The sequence below is a fragment of the Opisthocomus hoazin genome, chromosome 11 (genome assembly GCF_030867145.1).
Source record: "Opisthocomus hoazin isolate bOpiHoa1 chromosome 11, bOpiHoa1.hap1, whole genome shotgun sequence".
NCBI lineage: Eukaryota > Metazoa > Chordata > Aves > Opisthocomiformes > Opisthocomidae > Opisthocomus > Opisthocomus hoazin.
In genome coordinates, this window is record NC_134424.1 from 14107241 (window position 1) to 14123849 (window position 16609).

At 47.7% G+C, this 16609-nt stretch overlaps 1 protein-coding gene across 3 annotated transcripts in view; it reads right to left on the reverse strand.

The window, feature by feature from the left end:
* Positions 1–4076: 4076 nt before the first annotated feature.
* The window catches only part of FLNB (filamin B), a 73454-nt gene continuing 60921 nt past the window's right edge, over positions 4077–16609 (reverse strand). For 2 of the 3 annotated variants that reach the window (XM_075433016.1, XM_075433014.1), the window contains 11 exons: positions 16389–16592; positions 15620–15772; positions 15173–15295; positions 14326–14592; positions 13731–13868; positions 13526–13641; positions 11553–11685; positions 10343–10519; positions 7715–7933; positions 6565–6768; positions 4077–5849 (listed from right to left, as the gene is read on the reverse strand). In XM_075433016.1, the coding sequence (XP_075289131.1) occupies positions 5662–5849; positions 6565–6768; positions 7715–7933; positions 10343–10519; positions 11553–11685; positions 13526–13641; positions 13731–13868; positions 14326–14592; positions 15173–15295; positions 15620–15772; positions 16389–16592 (1922 nt within the window). In that variant the 3' untranslated portion in view covers positions 4077–5661. The remainder of the gene's footprint in view (positions 5850–6564; positions 6769–7714; positions 7934–10342; positions 10520–11552; positions 11686–13525; positions 13642–13730; positions 13869–14325; positions 14593–15172; positions 15296–15619; positions 15773–16388; positions 16593–16609) is intronic. The other variant, XM_075433015.1, reaches the window with a different exon arrangement.

A 16609-nucleotide genomic window follows, 5' to 3' on the forward strand; every position in this document is an offset into this window, starting at 1 on the left:
GAGCACGGCGCAGCCAGCTGTCATGATAACAAATGCTTTGGAAAGAGTCTTTCTTCAAACAAATAAAAAACACTGTGTAAAAAAGCATTGTGCCATTCCCTGAACTAAGTTTCGCACAACTCCATCCCAGTTTCTGTCAAGTGATGTCTGTTTGCGTGTAACCACTTTGGACAGGCTTTTAAATATGATTAATACACAGACTGTTTCCTTTTTTTTAAGTGAGAAAGGCGCATTGTGTGTAATGCAAAAAAACCAAAATCAAATCAGCTTAAAACAAATACGTTTAGAAGTTAAAACTGAGTAGAGAAAAAAGCAGGCTCTGGATTGTAAACTTCACATTCTTGCTTTCCACAGACAATTAGAGGGAAAACTAATTACAGGGTTTGCACAATCTGACCAAAACCAGAGTCCTGCTAAGCAACAGCCCTGCCACCCGCATTGGCAGGACACCCGACAGACGTCAGAGCAGCTCCGTGCTGCCTGGGCGCTGAAGGGAGCTCCAGAGCACTCAGCACAGTCCCAGGCCTGGCATGGGCTAGAGACTTACTGCTGCAGTAACACCTCCAGAAAAATTAAGTATATGGGGTTATCTTAAATGTATTAAAGATATATATAATATATATGTAGTTAAAATAAACCAAAGATTAATTTAAAATTTGATTTAAAGATTTAATAATCTAAATTATTAAAATAGTTTAAAAATATATATATATCTTTACTTCATTAGAGACAATCACTTACAGTGACACTGGGAAGGGTGGTAACGTGCCACCAGCCCTCACTCTGCCCGTGCCCCCCGCGCTCAGCCCCCCAACGCCCCGGCTGCGGCGCTCCCCGGCACGCCTCGGCGCAGGCACCGCGGGGGACGTGGCTCAGCCCGTGAGCAGAGCGGGGCACTCGGTGCTGCATCCCAGGCAGCGTCACCCTGCGCTTGGTGTACCGCAAGGACAACACACCAGGTGACAACGGGCGTGAGAGCTGTTACACTGGCACACGAACGCTGAAGGTGAAGACCAGATCGTACCAGGCTGTGGACGGATCACCTTCTCCCCTGCCCGAGGCAAGGACCCAAGTCAAAACACCACATTACAGCTTTTGAAAGGAGCTGTACTTTAATACTTGATTTAAAACAGGCTGAAGCAACTTTGAAAAGTGAATTGCAATGCTGCTAGGGTTATGCTGGGGCAAAGAAATCTTGCTGTAGCACTATGAATGTGCATTCAATCTTACTTACATGTACAATTGCTCAAGAATAAAGGAGCCCACCCAAAAGACTAAAACGAAGCACAGACACAGCCACCTATGGAACGAGGGCCATCTGGTAACCAGAGACACATAAAATGTGAGAGAAACCCTGTTTCTGTGGCTGCTGCTCCCGAGGGATGTGTGAAGGAGGGCTTGGGGAGAGCGAGTTGGGGTGGAGAGACGCCCCCTCCGGGGTGCCCACAGCCCCCAGGCCTGGGGCAGCCCGGCAGGCACAGCAGGACCCGCTTAGAGAGGAGCTGGGAGAACTTTCAGTGCCTTTCTAAGGGCAAAACTTTGGAGCAGATGCGCTGCAGCCTGGCACTTCCAGCCGCTGGCTGACCCCAGGCTGCAGCGCATCTGCTCCAAAGTTTTGCCCTTAGAAACAGCGGCTGGAAGTGCCCACGTGCAGGGTTTTCCCCCAAAACAACGCCCTGCAGCAGGCAGCTTCGTGCCTAGCAGGAAGGACGCGGGCACCGTAACCGCTGTCAGGGAGCGCCTGTGGCGAGCTGCCTCCCCCAGCTAACACAAGACCTCTTGCATCTTTAGTATCAGCAGCAACAGAACAAGGGGCGTCTGGTCACGTTTGTGTGTAGAAAGCAAGGGCCGGGCTGTCAGCAGGCTTGAGTACACCATGTGCGTGTGGAGGGGCCATCAACCACCCCACTTCCCCCCAGGCTCCAAGGAATTGATAGGAAGAGAAGTGGCGGATGCTCTCCTGATTTCATTTCTGTACCGTAGCTGCACAAGAACAAATGCAATTCTCAGTTTTGAGCAATGCCCAAGTATACAAGATATTTTTATTGCCACGCTGGCTGCAGTGATGGCCATCAGAAACAGACAGGGGCAAGGCCAGGGACACCCAGAGGGGTCTGAAGAAGGAACTCCAACAACTCCCCAAACCAAAGGAGAAAACCAGCGGGCAGCAAACGCAGGTGAGGCCCTGGGTTACACCGGGAATAAGTGCAGCACAAGGATGGGTACTGCTAGAGGATGGACTCAAGCAGGGTGGAGTGAAGGACAGGCTGGGTGTGCAGGTTGTCAAGAGCTCCATCTCCAGGACATGGTCTCCAAAGACCCCTCCCCAGCCCACTGAGATGAAGAAGTGCTTCCGACACCAAAACCCTCCAATACCAGACAAGGGGACAGGATGCTCTTGAGAGTTACTGTCTCTGGGTTGGTGTGCTGCAGGGACTCACCTCACAGGAAACACCTGGTGAAGCTCCTGGATGTGCGGCAGGGCCCAGCAGGCTTTTGTACATGGCAGTGCCCTGACTTACGGGCTGCCCTGGGTTGCAGGTCACCAGCAGGCAAGGGTCCAGCTGGCCACCAAGGGCACTGCCAGATCTAGACGAGTGCTCGCAGGACAGGTTGGGCCAGCTAAGGAGGGATGGAGGAGCTCCCAGCGGGACACACAGGTACCAGGTGCCAAATCCTACTGCAAATCACCATGAATGAGACAGATCATAAACCAGGAACTTACGTTCCACCAAATTGGCAGAAAAAAAAATTTAAAAAGCATAGTCCAATTCCACAGCTAGAGGCAAAAATCCATGCCAGTCCTTTGCAAATAATGAAGAAAATGCATCTCACACCATTGCAAGTCTACCCAGCAAGAGGCACTGGGACACCAGTAACCCAGTACACTGACATGTCAGCACCACGACTGCCTGCTAAGGTGGCTGCTGCAAATGGAAACCTTCATCAAGGTGCCAGAGACCAAAAGGGGAGCATAGTCCTCCCCAAAGCACCACTTTGTGCCCAACACAAAGTCAGTTCTTAGCTTTCACAGTTGGTGGAGTTGGCTGAATGCCATTGCCAAAGAAGATTGATGCAGCCCAGTTGCCCCAAAAGCTCTTCTCATTGACACCACCCGTTGCTCACTGCCCTTAGCAAGTGAATTTTTGTGGCCACCCCACAGCTGTCAGTGCCCAGGCAGGGCAGAACTGCTCTCTTGAAGCAGAGCTCAGCTTTCACTGCAGGTAACTTCAAGCAAGTTAACAATCAGGGTCCACCACCTTCACAGACAACTCCTGTTAGTTTCAGCTAGTGTGACTGGACCAAAGAAGCCCAACAGCAACAGGCAAGAGAAGGCCAGGCAAGAGCAAGGTTACTGGGCAAGGGGAGTTACACAGGCACAAGGCTCTCCGGGTTTACTCAACCCAACAGTTGTATCCAGGTTTTGTTTTGTTTTCTTTAAAAACATTAAACAGGAGGTTCAGGATGACGTAGCACAAAGCTAATGAAACACAGTTAACTATAAAAAGGAAATAATCTGATAAACCTGGGGCAGAAAAGTCCTTGGCAGCCACTGCGTCTCAGGTTTCGGCGGGGCTTCCAGCGGGAGCCGTATTTGGGAAAACATCTGCTGGTTTCCATGGCTGTGCGCTGGAGTCGGCTGGCCCCAGGTGCAGGGAACCACCTTCTGCAAACAACCCCAGGAGCCTGGAGGAGCCAGCGGGCAATGCTGGCACCATCCCAGGATCGGAGCCACAACCCCTGGGCACCTCCGGGGCAGGCAGCCCCCAGCTCTGCTGCCCCCGAAACGGGGGTCTACACAGGGGACATCCAGCACGGCCGTCTCCTGTCCCGGTCACACTTTGCCTGCTGCCACCCAGTACGTTTATGCGGTGACTTAAACTCTTGCCAGACATTTTGTTTTAGGAAAAAAAAAGTTTTAGAGAAAACAAAAAGAATGGCACTGAGGTTATGCCCAAGTTTTTCACGGCTACCTGCACAGCTCGCGGGCCGGGGGTTATTCAGTCTGCCTGAAACTGCTGGGTGCTGTGGTTTTAGTTTGAACTTCACTGACTACATATGAAAAGAATCCAATGTTATTTTTAACATGCACATTTTAATGAAGCAAACATTTCTATTTAATAAGTTATAAGATACAATTTTACAATCCTGCATTTTATTCCAGTTTATTTTGTTTTCACTTCCTAGTTTACAATGTAGTGAGCATTTCACATTAAGGCACAAAAAAAGCACAGTAAAAAAAACCCCAACGTTCCTTTATTTCTCCAATGACTGTGCTGGGAGTAGTGCATCCACATGTAACTACAGAACTGTAAGCATGAACTTCTCCCTAGGGACAGACAGTGACATTTCAACAGATTTTCAACAAATCCTACCTTCTAATTGCAGAGTTAAAGCTCATTTGGAGAGTTTACTAAAGCCCCAGCAATTCAGACATGCACTTGGGAAGCAGCATGGAGTAATCCGGGACAGACAGACAAGTTACAATGGAAGTTTTCACTCCCTGACCCTCAGCAGGAATGCCTTTCGCAGCGCAAAGGGGATTTTGGGAGAGATGAGCATGCTTCAGGCATGTCCTTGGACTGAGATATAATACAACGACTTGCACCAAAGACAGGTTTGCTGATTGGTATTGCTATTATTGGTAAATTTGCACACCCGCCCTCCCTCCTGACCACAGACACAGCTCCCATCCCCAGGCTGGCTTCTTTGCACCGTCTCAGCTACTCCCCTGGCCCGCAGCCTCCGGGGAAGCCGCTGGTCATCTTCCCAACACACCGCTGGGCTCTGACCGCAGCAGTTCTGGGTCACACTGGGGAGAGCTACATCTGGCTCGGCAAGTTTAGGGGCTTTATTTAACCCAACCAGACTGGGGGCTGTTGTTAAAACAAATCAAGAAGAGTGCGGGGAGTTACCTGTAAAGTTACAGAAATCTCAGAATCCCAAGCTAATTAAAAACTGCATCATGGCCAAAAAGCTCCCTGTCTAGATTTACAAAGCGTTAACAAAGAACGGCTGAAAGCTTCCAGGAAGTCATTTTTAGTCTGCTTTTGGTTTGCTATAAAAGATAAACTTTTCCTAGATGTAAACCATTAGCAAAGCATTTTCAGAAACATTTTAATTTGAGTGGTAAAGCCACTTTTAGTAGCTTTTTATAATGTTAAGCGTTAAAATTGATCAAGTATACAAAGGCACCTATTATAGTACCAGTTTTACCTCATTTCTTTACAGAAAAGAATTTGAACTGGGGACAGCCCAAGTCATATTCCATAACTAAAACGCAAAGTCTCCAGTCACATAAAATCAGTAGTTAAGATACCCAATTACAAAGACAAATTCCAGTTTTCAATTAACACCTAAAGTCTTTAACATCCGCAAGGGAAATTAGTGTCTAGTTATCCACACGATTCTCCAAACATTAACAGTGACCCGGACAGGACTGCAAAGGTACAATTTGAGGAGGACATTAAATAGATTTGCATTAGGTTGGTAAGCAGGAGAGAAGTGAAATGCTTGTAAAAAAGTTACAGAGTTTACTTCTGACTGTATTGAAATGTGAGCCATGTGTATCTAGATACTGCATTTTGCAACAGGACTGCACCCCGTATAACTCTACATCTGAATTGCAAACGCAAAGATCAGCTCTGACGCTCGGCCAATTTAAGGAACGGTGACATGGAAGGGACTCCCGGGGATGTGCTCGTCACCCCATTTCACCGCCAGAATATAGTCACCCCTTTCCTTGACGACATACGTTACGTTGTACTGATGGCTGCCCAAATGCTTGATGGATACCTCTTCGCATGGTATTGTAGGTCCATGGACGCCAACTAACAACATATTTGAACCTACAGCAAAAGGACAGACTGTCAGCATTCCTAAGCTTAAACAAGCAAGCATGGCTGTACCATAGTATATTAGCTCCACAACACAAGGATTTTGTTATTTTAATTCACAGAACAGTAGTCTGAGGGATGGCTAAGCTAATTCAGTATGAGAAGGAACTTTATTTAAAAAAAGCCTTTAACCTCATAGATGCAAGGGTTTATCTGTGCATTTTGCCAGGCCTGACAGGCTACCACTGTCTAACTAGAGCAGAGGAGACATTAGCACTGCTTGTGGAAGCGAGCGGGCACTGCCTTTCAAGTACCTCGTTAGAAGTTAATAGCAGAGACCAGCGAACGTGGCTGGCCTGTAATCCACCCAGCAGCAAAGCTCCCAGATGATGACGACCAGCGCTCGAGGCTTACGGGAACACCTTGCATTACATGCCACAATGCACCACGAGGGTTCCTCAAGTTCAGCAGCCTTGTTTGTTCTCATGCCATAACCCTGCGGTTTCTTTCAGGTGCAGCTGGCTCAGAGAAAGCCATGTGGAGAGGAACTGGCATCTTTACAGCCTCTGTATTAGGACTGATTTGGTGAGCACCTTGTAGCGTTTAGAGTTTTTCTTTAGAACCAGATCATCACCCCAAGCTCTGAATTCTAACTTTGCAATTTGGTTTAGGGCAAAAAAAATGTGGCTAAACCACCCTGGCATCCACCCGGTTCCTGTACTCGTACCTGCTTTGCTGCAGTCCACGGAGAAGGAGCTTTTCTGACCCACAAAAGCCTTTGAGAGTCCCGCTCCCCGGGAAACCACTTTGCTGGCATCCGAGGTGGATTTGGGAATGGCGCTGTAGCAAGTTTCAGTCGATGACCTTGTCACCGACTCTACCAGGATGGAAGAAGTTTCGTTGGCGCTGCCTGGGCTAACCAGTCGCTGTCCTGGAAACAGAGAAGACTTCTGACATTCAGATTCACCCCATCTGAAAGGCATTTACAAGGAGGTTTTGAAACCCTCCTAATGACTAGCATGCATTCTGCATCCAAAATGCATTTTTGGAGAGGAGCAATTTCCTACTTGGGTTTTCAAGCCGACATCTTCCAGCATCGCTGGCAACAATCCCATCCCAGAGCCCTTGAGTGGTTAAAGGACCACAGAACTTCAGGATTTATTAAGCAAAGCTGGCCGCTTAAGAAGAGTTAATTGTGCTCCAATCACGAAACGCCAAAAATTACTCAAGTTGGCAGAAAAGCAGGTGCAATTTTGCAACAACCCATTTTGAAAGCAGAGCATGTCCCAGCCCAGGGGAGCACAGTCCCTGCTGTCCACTCCCAAGAACACCACCACGCCACGGGCACCAGGAGAGGGTTCACTAGCTCAGGGGCAGCAGTAGAGATAGACTCCAGTCTGCGCTTAAGCACAGCACTGAAGAGAGAAAGCGCTTCCTAAACCAGCCTTCCTTGCATCATCTAAAAGCATCTCAGATGTTACCGACCTTCGGTTAGGTGACACCTACACCAAAATGAGACCAAGAAGGGCTTCACTTCTGCTACAGGCGACCAGGTTTCAGGCTTCAGTAAGAAAGTGGGTAAACAAGTCGTATTTCCCCACTGCAAATGAAACATCCTAGCGCTAGGTCAGGATTTAATGTTCCCCATGCAGCTGCTCTACAGCCCTCTGCTGAGTCAAGCTGGCAAACTCTGTGACTAACGCTCCTGTAGCCTCTCCCGAGATCCCTTACCTAGGCTTTGGAAGTGATAGGGAGAACGCTTCACGTCTCATGTTTCTGGGCATCTAAACCTGATTGCCACCCTGTCTCGGAGGGACATATTTGCTGAATGACACAAACTACTTCAGGCACACAGTAAATACTGGTTAGGTTTTTACCTGTAACCTTTGCCTTGAAGGGGCTGCCCACTATGTGGTTAGGTCCACCATATTTAACTCCAATTAAATAGTTTCCTGGAGCCATGGGTGTGTACATGACTTTGTAACCTTCTGGAGTTTCCTGGCAGTCCATTTTCACCTTTGATGGCCCTTCAATTGTAACAGAGAGGGTACCTGGACCAGCCTTGGTCGTGTTAATGAAAAACTCCGACTGCAATCCTAGAAAGACGTAGCACAGTAAGACACACTCTTCCTCGCACCCGATGTTATAAAAGCAGCCTGTTATTAAAGGGGAATGGGTAATTCTGTGCAAAACGAGGCTGCACAAGGCTGCAGGCAGGGAGGGACAGCGTGCCTCCCCCCAGCATCCTCGCAGGGGCCAGCCCGACCGGGGGCTCTGCACCCCAGCTCCCTCCTCCACTCACGCTGTGTGACTGCGGGGAGGCGGGAAATGGGGTCATGAGAGCCCTTTAGGACCAAAACAAAAGGATTCTGGCATCAAAAAAACTGGCTTAGAGAGAAAAGTCTTAGAACAAGAGCCTTTCTACTAGGCGTCGGAGCCCACGCCGACACAGCCTCCCACACGGCTAAGCTCGGGAAGGCTCGGAGCCATCTCACTGCCTGGACCGTAAATCAGCAGCGAAGAGCCCACAAGAAAGCAAGAGAGACAAGGGGCAGGAGATCTCCTGGAGGAGACGGGTGTTTGAACTGCTCGGCAACAGCACTCCAAGCAGTTTGTGGAAACAAAAGCTTGTTTAATTACAGCATCTGGTTAACACAGCTGAATTATAGCTGCTAATACTAAGCCACTGACACAACGCCAGCAACACAAGAAAAAAATTAAGCAAGGCTTTCAGCCCCCAAATAATTTACTGTCAAGCTCTGGCTTCAGATGTTTATGATCTTTGGGCTGCTGTATCAGACACTGCTGAGGAGGAATAAAGTGATCGACCTCAATCAAAACCAGGACGGCCATGGGAAAGTTTACTACAGCTGTGATTGAAGCATGCAAGTGGGGTGATAAACTAAGAAGCTTCTAGCCTCTCCACGCAGGAGGCTGCTGTGTCGTAATGCTGGAAGAACCCGGCTCCCACAGAGTGCTGTACCATCTTCCAGCGCTTCAGCAGTAAATCTCCCTGGCACCGCCTGCCTGGGGGGTAAGGCAGTCTGCTTGCAATATGCACTGCTCAACTGGAGGAAAATTAATTTCCAAAGCCAGCAAGCTTCACAGCTCCTCAGCGAAGACTTCTCGCTCCGAAGTCACTGCTTTTTCCCTGTGCCCCAAATGAAGGCTCGCATTGTTGGAGGCCGCAGACGCGCACCCCTCCTGGGGGAAGCTTTCAGGTGCTCAGCCACCGGCTATTGAAGCCGCTACACTAGATCATTGTTTGGAAACGCTGCTCAGCAGCTCCCAGGGCACCGAGCTTTTGGCAGCGGCCAGGATTCAACAAGGGGGCATAGAATAACTTTGCTGAAGTTAAACAGTCTATTTAGATTAAAAACAACCCCAAGCACCTTCACAGACGGAGAAAAAAATCCCCTGTCCCTGATGCATCAGTGGCTAGTATTAATGAGTGCTTTTGTTTCCACCTATTAAAGCGGCACAGGCTATAGTATCTTTATTTTACACAGTATACTCGCATGTTTCCAGCTGTTTGGTTTCTCCAGAACAGCAGCAGCTTTGACTGAATAACTGCAGTATTTTTTTTTTTTCAGGGAGAAAAAAAGGTATGAAATGTAATCCACAAAAGACAGAAGTAGATAGCTAGATTAGCTATCACCTTGCATATCAAAAGAAAAAAAAAATGAGTTTTACTTTGCTATCCACCTGTGTGTGTGGCCGAAGACAGCACACAATTAAATAAATCGAAGTGCATATCCTGGAATGTTTTCACAGTGTCTTACTAAGGCCATAAATCATATAAATTAAAAAAACCCACCCTAAACCTTACATTCCTGAGTTGAGAACTATGGGATGGGGCAGCCACAGCAGATAACTAGGTGTCAGATTTCCAAGGATTCAGCCTTCACGCTTCACACTACAAACAGCACAATCCACCACACTCCTTAGAGTTTACATATCATATTACTTTTAACTTGAAATTTCTTACAGGTGCAAGCACTGAAGAAAAGGTAACTGGGTATACCCTCGTACTGATATAATTAACAGGGGTATGCAAGTTAAACGAGATCAACTAGACAGCCAACTTGGTATCTGCATTCACAAACCCCTCTGGCCTTTGCAGACATCATGTTCACAGGTGGAAGGGAGCCAGAGCATCTCCAGGGCTCCGAGGGACCACCGACGTGGAGCTAAGCTAACCTGCAGAGTCGTAGCCCAGCTGCTAACCAGCTCAAGTGAACTCGTGCTGCAGTTGCTTGTTTGCAGAAGTTTTAAGTTTGTTAGGCCTCAGTGTAGCTTTCAGACTCGCTAATTGATGGTTATAAGACTTGAGGAGCATGCGAGAAAGCAAAATTAGCCTGCGCCCAGGGCGGCAGAGAATGTGGGTTAGTTCAGCTGCCTTAGCAGGGAAAGTCATGTAAAAATACACCTAGGAACAGCTTCCGTCTCCCTCAGAAAGCCAAAGCGCAAACAGGTCTGCATCAGAGCTGCAGAAGAAGGGTTACCCGTGGTACCGCTCTCCAGGCCGGACCCATACGCCGTGACGAGCGCGGGGTTGCCCGCCTGCCCGGGCTCACCAACGCGCACTTTGAAGGGGCTGCCCACGACATGGCTTCCGTTGAACTTCACGTCAATTGAGTGGATGCCATTCTCGTGGGGGATGAACCGAACGGCATACTTATCTGCAAGAGAGAAGTGGCTTTTCTGATCTACCAGATACACCAATAAAACAGCAATTAAACACAGTGCAAGGCTGGTTAGCAACCCGAGCAAGGCTTCTGTAACACTTCAACATATTTCAGTCCCAGCTTAAGCAAACTCAGCTACACAAGCTGCTAAGCTCATATTTAAGTAGGAAAACGCTGTATTTATCACAGGAGGTGTCACGGGTTGCATTCTCACCCTGTCTACTAGGACCTGATCTCAGCTGTCATCTAGTCTGCAGGGTGAGTTTTAGGGTTTTTTGCCTCACATGTGCACTAAACATGACAGCTTAATCACAGCCCAACCTGTCAGTGGTCGAGGGAGCAGCGCAGAGAAGAAAAGCAGCTGGTAAGAGCAAGCCAAATCTTACCATCGGGCTGAGTGTGCTGACACACACCGCACCTTTATTTAATAAAGTCATTTAGCAATTTGCTGATATTTAACATTTCTGATTGCATGTTACCCCAAGAGGGACTGATCTTTCCCAGCCAGACAGCTGCTGTCTGTCCATAGCACAGACCATAACTCATTCAGACTTCAAGTGAAAAAGAAAAGCTCACTGACGAAACAGGCGTTGAGCTTTCTGTAGTGTTTGCTTATATTCAGCTTCCTTGGTGTTTTGTATGAAGGAGTGAGTGTGAGTTAAAAGTAAACTATTAGTCAAAGATGGAAGCATTGCTTTGAAAAATAAAACTTCTTCCTTGACTAAATTCATCAACCACATTGTATTTCATTTATGACTAATATCCCTGTACCTTCACTAGTAAGCCAAGACTTCAATATCTGTATCTCAGCTCACGAACTGAGCGAGCCCTAACATGTATCTAGGAAAAGCACAGACATAACCCAGACCGAAAGACTCTCGACACCAAGAATTCATTCTCCAAGCAAGGTGCCTGTCCTTGGGTGCACTGTTTGTAATCCAAAGGGACTAAACCCCCTCACTGTGGGTCAGCGAGCGTGTTTTGGAGGTCACGTGGTTTGTTCTGACCAAGGTAACGCCATGCTCACCTGGCTCCAGCTCAGACACGTGGCACTCTTCTACAGCTCCGGAGGGGCTGTGGACTTTAGCATCGATCTTGCCCTTTGCCCCGTTCAGCCTTATAGCAAAGGATGCCGGCTGATTAACTTTTAATCCAGACTCCTGAGAATGTAACAGTCAGATTATCAAATTTAAACTTCTTGTTTCAGACAGAGCAGGATTTGTGGCAGGGAAATAACCATTTCAGCACAATTTTTTTTTTCAGATTTCAACAAAAGGCATAAAGTTGCGACTTGCATTAACTCTCAAACCAGAAGCTCTCTCCCTCTGAGGGAGTGGCTGATTTAAGAGTCACCCACGGTGGCTAGGCTGATTTTTCCCACGGTAACGGACTGTTTTTGGAAGCCAGACGACTCTGCCAAATCAGGTAGAGGCAAGTCTATGAGCCTAGTCACCCGTTATCACTGAGGTCAGCCCCCAGTATTCAGGCACTTGATTTAAAGGATGTTTAAGCTATGGCTCCATTTTCAGCCCATTCATTCATTCCAGATTCATTCAGGGGAAAAGCCTCTGATAATCCAGTTGTCTGAAAGAGTAATATGCATGTTTATATTTGCCACAAGAGGCTACATTTAGAATGCCACCACAAGATGTCTTAACATGAGAAAGTAATTTAAAACACAAAACCAGATGTTGCCGTGCTGTCAGGCCAGGGGTGGAAGGCGAGGCAGCTCAGCATCTGTGCTGCAATGGTCCTCAACCAGAGCAGCCCATGCAGCTATCCAGCAGTAATATTTCATGCTGAACATACTTTACCTGACTTCCTTTTCAACTAAATCCTGAAGAGGGAAATAAATGCAACTGAGTAGAACTGAGGTACAATGTAAAAAGCAAGGCGCTGGTGTGGGTTTAGCGGCGGCTGATGCTGCACGCTGCGCTCCGTTACCAAATACTCAGCTTTATCTGCCTCTCCAGGACTTAATCGAAGCGAGCATTCCTGTCAAAGAGTCTTTAAATGAAACACAAGAGAAACATCAATACCACAGTGACTAATTAACGCCCTTGTAACTCCTGGTTAGAAGAGATACTATCGGATGAGGCTGTCATGATCCATTTACACAGCCAAGGTGGAGGAGTCCTGCAGCCCAGGCAAACTCCTGAGGACCACAGCTGGGATATATCCAAAAAGAGCCTCAGCTGAATTGCTAATTGCTTATCACCACACAATGAGAACTGATGTACAGTATATCTACACAGGTCCTCAGTCTCGCGTCCAAGTTTCTGGCTTTGAAGGTTTAAGTCAGGCCTTTAATGTTACTTGTACTTCAATACACGTAACCACAGACACACAAATAATACGGTGTGGTTAACAGATGAGCCCAGACTAACTACAAAGCTGGGATTCACTCTGAGACTGGATTATCTGAGCTGCAACTGTGTGGTTTCGTGATGTCAGCCAGAGCAAATCTGTGCCCTGACCTCACGGCAGGGCCCCCTCCATCCGCCCACGTGAAGGTTCTGATGAGGCTGCAGCAACACCCTGACCACACAGCCCTACGCTGCCTGACTCGTGGAAATCCAGCTGTTCCATCCAAGTGCCCGCTGAGCTGCTCAGCGCCAGCATTATCACTGGTGGTTCATGTTCATGTTTCAGTTCTCCTTGGCCTCCCCTAGCTAATGGAGTGGAAAGCAACTTCAGCTCCTCCAGCACTATTTCCAGAGCCTCTTATTTTTAATTCCCAAACATTACCACCTGTAATGCACTCAGCTGAGCCTTCTGCCTTCAAATTCTGGCTAGCCAGAGCTGGGCCAGCTCTACCGGCCCAAGTCACCAAGAGGCCAGCTGCCAAAAACCTCTCTCTGGCTGCAAGCTGAGCTTGAAAACAAGCACCAGTCAAGGCAAGGCTATCACTAAGAAGAAAGGACAATCATTTTGGTCTCAGAGAACAAGGACGAAATCAGTCTGTGTGGCAAGTTGTGGAGATGTTTCCTTATGTCTCACCTGAAGGCTAGTGACAGTGAGCCTGCGAGCATCATCGGAGGGGGCGATGACGGGAACCAGGTAGGGGCTTTCAGGAATGTGCTCGTCATTGAATTTTATGGACACTTCATAGTTGCCTGGGGGAAGAAAAGAAGCAGTGAGTGTCCTTAGGATCACTAAAGTAGCATTCAGTGTTATTTCAGTACAATTTGGTCTTAGTACATACCTGGCTCTTGAACTATGTATGATACACCACAAGATCCATCTTTGTGGTCCTCAAAGGCGATTTCTGCTTTACTTGGGCCTTCTACAGCAATAGACAGCCCTCCAGCTCCAGCTTCCCGTGTCCATATACTGAACTCCGCTGTTGAAGCACATGAGAGCACACACAAGCATAAGTTTGCTGCTGCTGGGTTTCAGCTTCTTTCTAACAGACTGTGCAGCATCCCATACTTATGTGTACAAAGAATGGTACCTCGTCCCACCATCCTGGGTGGTAACACTCAGGAGTCGCTTGCAGAGCTGCTATCAGCCTCAAATTAGCCTAGCAGCCCTGCACAGCACACCTTACAACCCTCCAGCACATTCTGTGAGAGCACTCGGTTTCCAAAATGTGGATTTCCAGACTTCTCCACCTGCATGATGCAGTAATATTACTTCCCCGTGTTTCTCCACTGACCAGCCTTGGCCTGGGGCGACCCTACAGTGTTACACCAAGCTCTGCTCGAGCTCTTAAGAGTAGACACCAACAGAAACCAAAGCACTGGGCTGCAGACTTGTGCACGGCGGGCACTGGAGCCTAGTGAGAGCAGAGGACTCACCTGGGATGCCCGTCTCCCCACGCTCCAGCCCTGGGCCTCCAGCTCTGACTTTATGGGCTCCTCCCTCGCCCAGCGGCCCCACCGTGAACTGGAAGGGGCTGCCCGGCACTGGCTGCCCTCTGTATTTGACATCCACAGTGTGGACCCCCATTTCTTGTGGCACAAAGCGGACGCAATAGGTGTTTTTGTCAGCTTCCACGATTTCAGCATCAAAGTTTCTTCCAGAGGGACTAGTTACCTGGGCTGTCATATCCCCACAATCAATTTCTAACAACAGGAGAATAAAAAATGCAGATTAGAAAGTGACAAAGGGTTTTGGTATTTTGTTTTTGGAAACAGGACCTGAGCTCATGTGATTACATAGTATAAATGACCGAAGAGGCACGTAAGTGCCAGTTTGTACGCTCAGCTAGATGCGTGCTGCTGAGCAGGTAGCCCAGCAAGTTACAGCTTACCAGATGCTGCAGAGGCAGATGAAGAGGCTGGATAAGTGCAGCCTGCTAAGACTGGCCTACATAATCCTTATTTGCCAGACAGCAGTATAAACACCTGAAAGCCAGCATGATGATCTTAAAACCCTGGAGACAAGGCGAGCTGTGCAGCCTGTCCTCCAGCCTGCTGTACACAGAATAGATTAAGGCCTCCCTGATAGTTATTTCTCCCCGTGTTGATCATGGTTATGTTTATTTTTAACCATTCAAAGAGACCACACTACCAGTGTTTCTTCCCTAAACTATCTTAATATGAGAATGTCTCAACAACACTGAAGTTGCTACTTCCACTGCTTCAGGTACACCCACGCTATACAAGTGCAAGTTACAGTTATGGGGATAAGGACATTGCTTACCTGGAATTTTTAAGTTCAGATCACATATGCTTCCTACTGTTGCAACAGAGGGAGCCCGTCTGGTTCGTGTGATGCTCTCCTTAACTCTTCCTTCACCACTTATCTTCACAGTAAATGGGCTGCCTGTAAGTACCACAGTAAGTCATTCTTCCTCTTCTCATTACACACCACATCAAGGGGAGGAGTGAAAGCTTCCTTTGACTTGTAGTGTATCATAATGAACATTTTAGAGTCAGCTAACAGCCAGGTCCAAGTAAAATACACCCGTGTAACCGGAGCAGTTTTGGATGCTTACTGCTTGTGGAGGATACTGGTAGGACCTCCTTGAATCTTTGGGACTTACGGTCCGAGCCAGATCACACAGCCCACCCACAGTTCCAGTGCACTGGCCAGCTAGGTAAGACTTCTATTGTACTAACCAAAAAGTTGCCCGACACTTCTGCTTACCTGGAATATGTTCATCTGCAAATTTAGTGGACACAATGTACACACCAGGTACAGTTGGAAAATAGGACACTTTGCAAGTTCCATCTTCTAGGTCTTCAGTTTGGATATCTACCTTGCTGGGTCCTTCAACTGCCAGTGAGATCCCACCATAACCTACAACACAGATGAGTTAGCCTCAGATTTCCACAGTGCGATTATAAACTTGACATAAAATAGTCCAAGCCCATAGCAGTAGCTAGTAGGTAGGTTTGTAACAGAATGGGCACACGGGAGTTGCATGATGCCTCAGTGACATTTTTGTGGTCCTTTTCAGTCAGATATTCAAGGCATATCATGCATTCAGCTCCTAAAACGCTCTGAAAATATCCCTTTTATTTCATTAATGTTGAAAAGTTAACTTCAAAGACTGTGGCCAAGGCTCCACATTAAACCAACAGGGAAATATCTTCCTTGTTTCCTTCTTGCTGCACACAAGGATACTGGAACCAGCACCATCAAATGAAAGAAAAGCTTCCTCAGTGCCTCAGTGACAGACCCTGCTGGCTGCAACAGATGATGCCAGCCAAGACAACGCAAAGCATTTTAGAAGTTAACAGTATTGTCTGTAGTTAATAACCGACAGTAATGACCACGTGTGCTTAGCACACTATTTGCACCTGCTGCTTTGCAGCTTGTGACCTGGTGGTCACATGCCGAGGAAGACAACGCCTTCCTTTAGAGAGCATACCTATCTCACAGCATCTCACTGTCCCGTTGCAACAGAACTAACCTGCATCTCTCGTGTCTACAATGAAGTCACACATTTCAAAGGTTCGTCCTTCTACCAAGCCACGTCCAAAAACTCTTGCTCGTCTGGCATCTCCTATCTCGGACTGGACCACCATGATTGTTACAGGGCTGTTTGGTACATGGCTCCCATTTTTCTTGATGCTAACCAGATGTTCTCCTACTTCCCGTGGAATGAATGAGATGCCTACAAAGCAGAGAAAT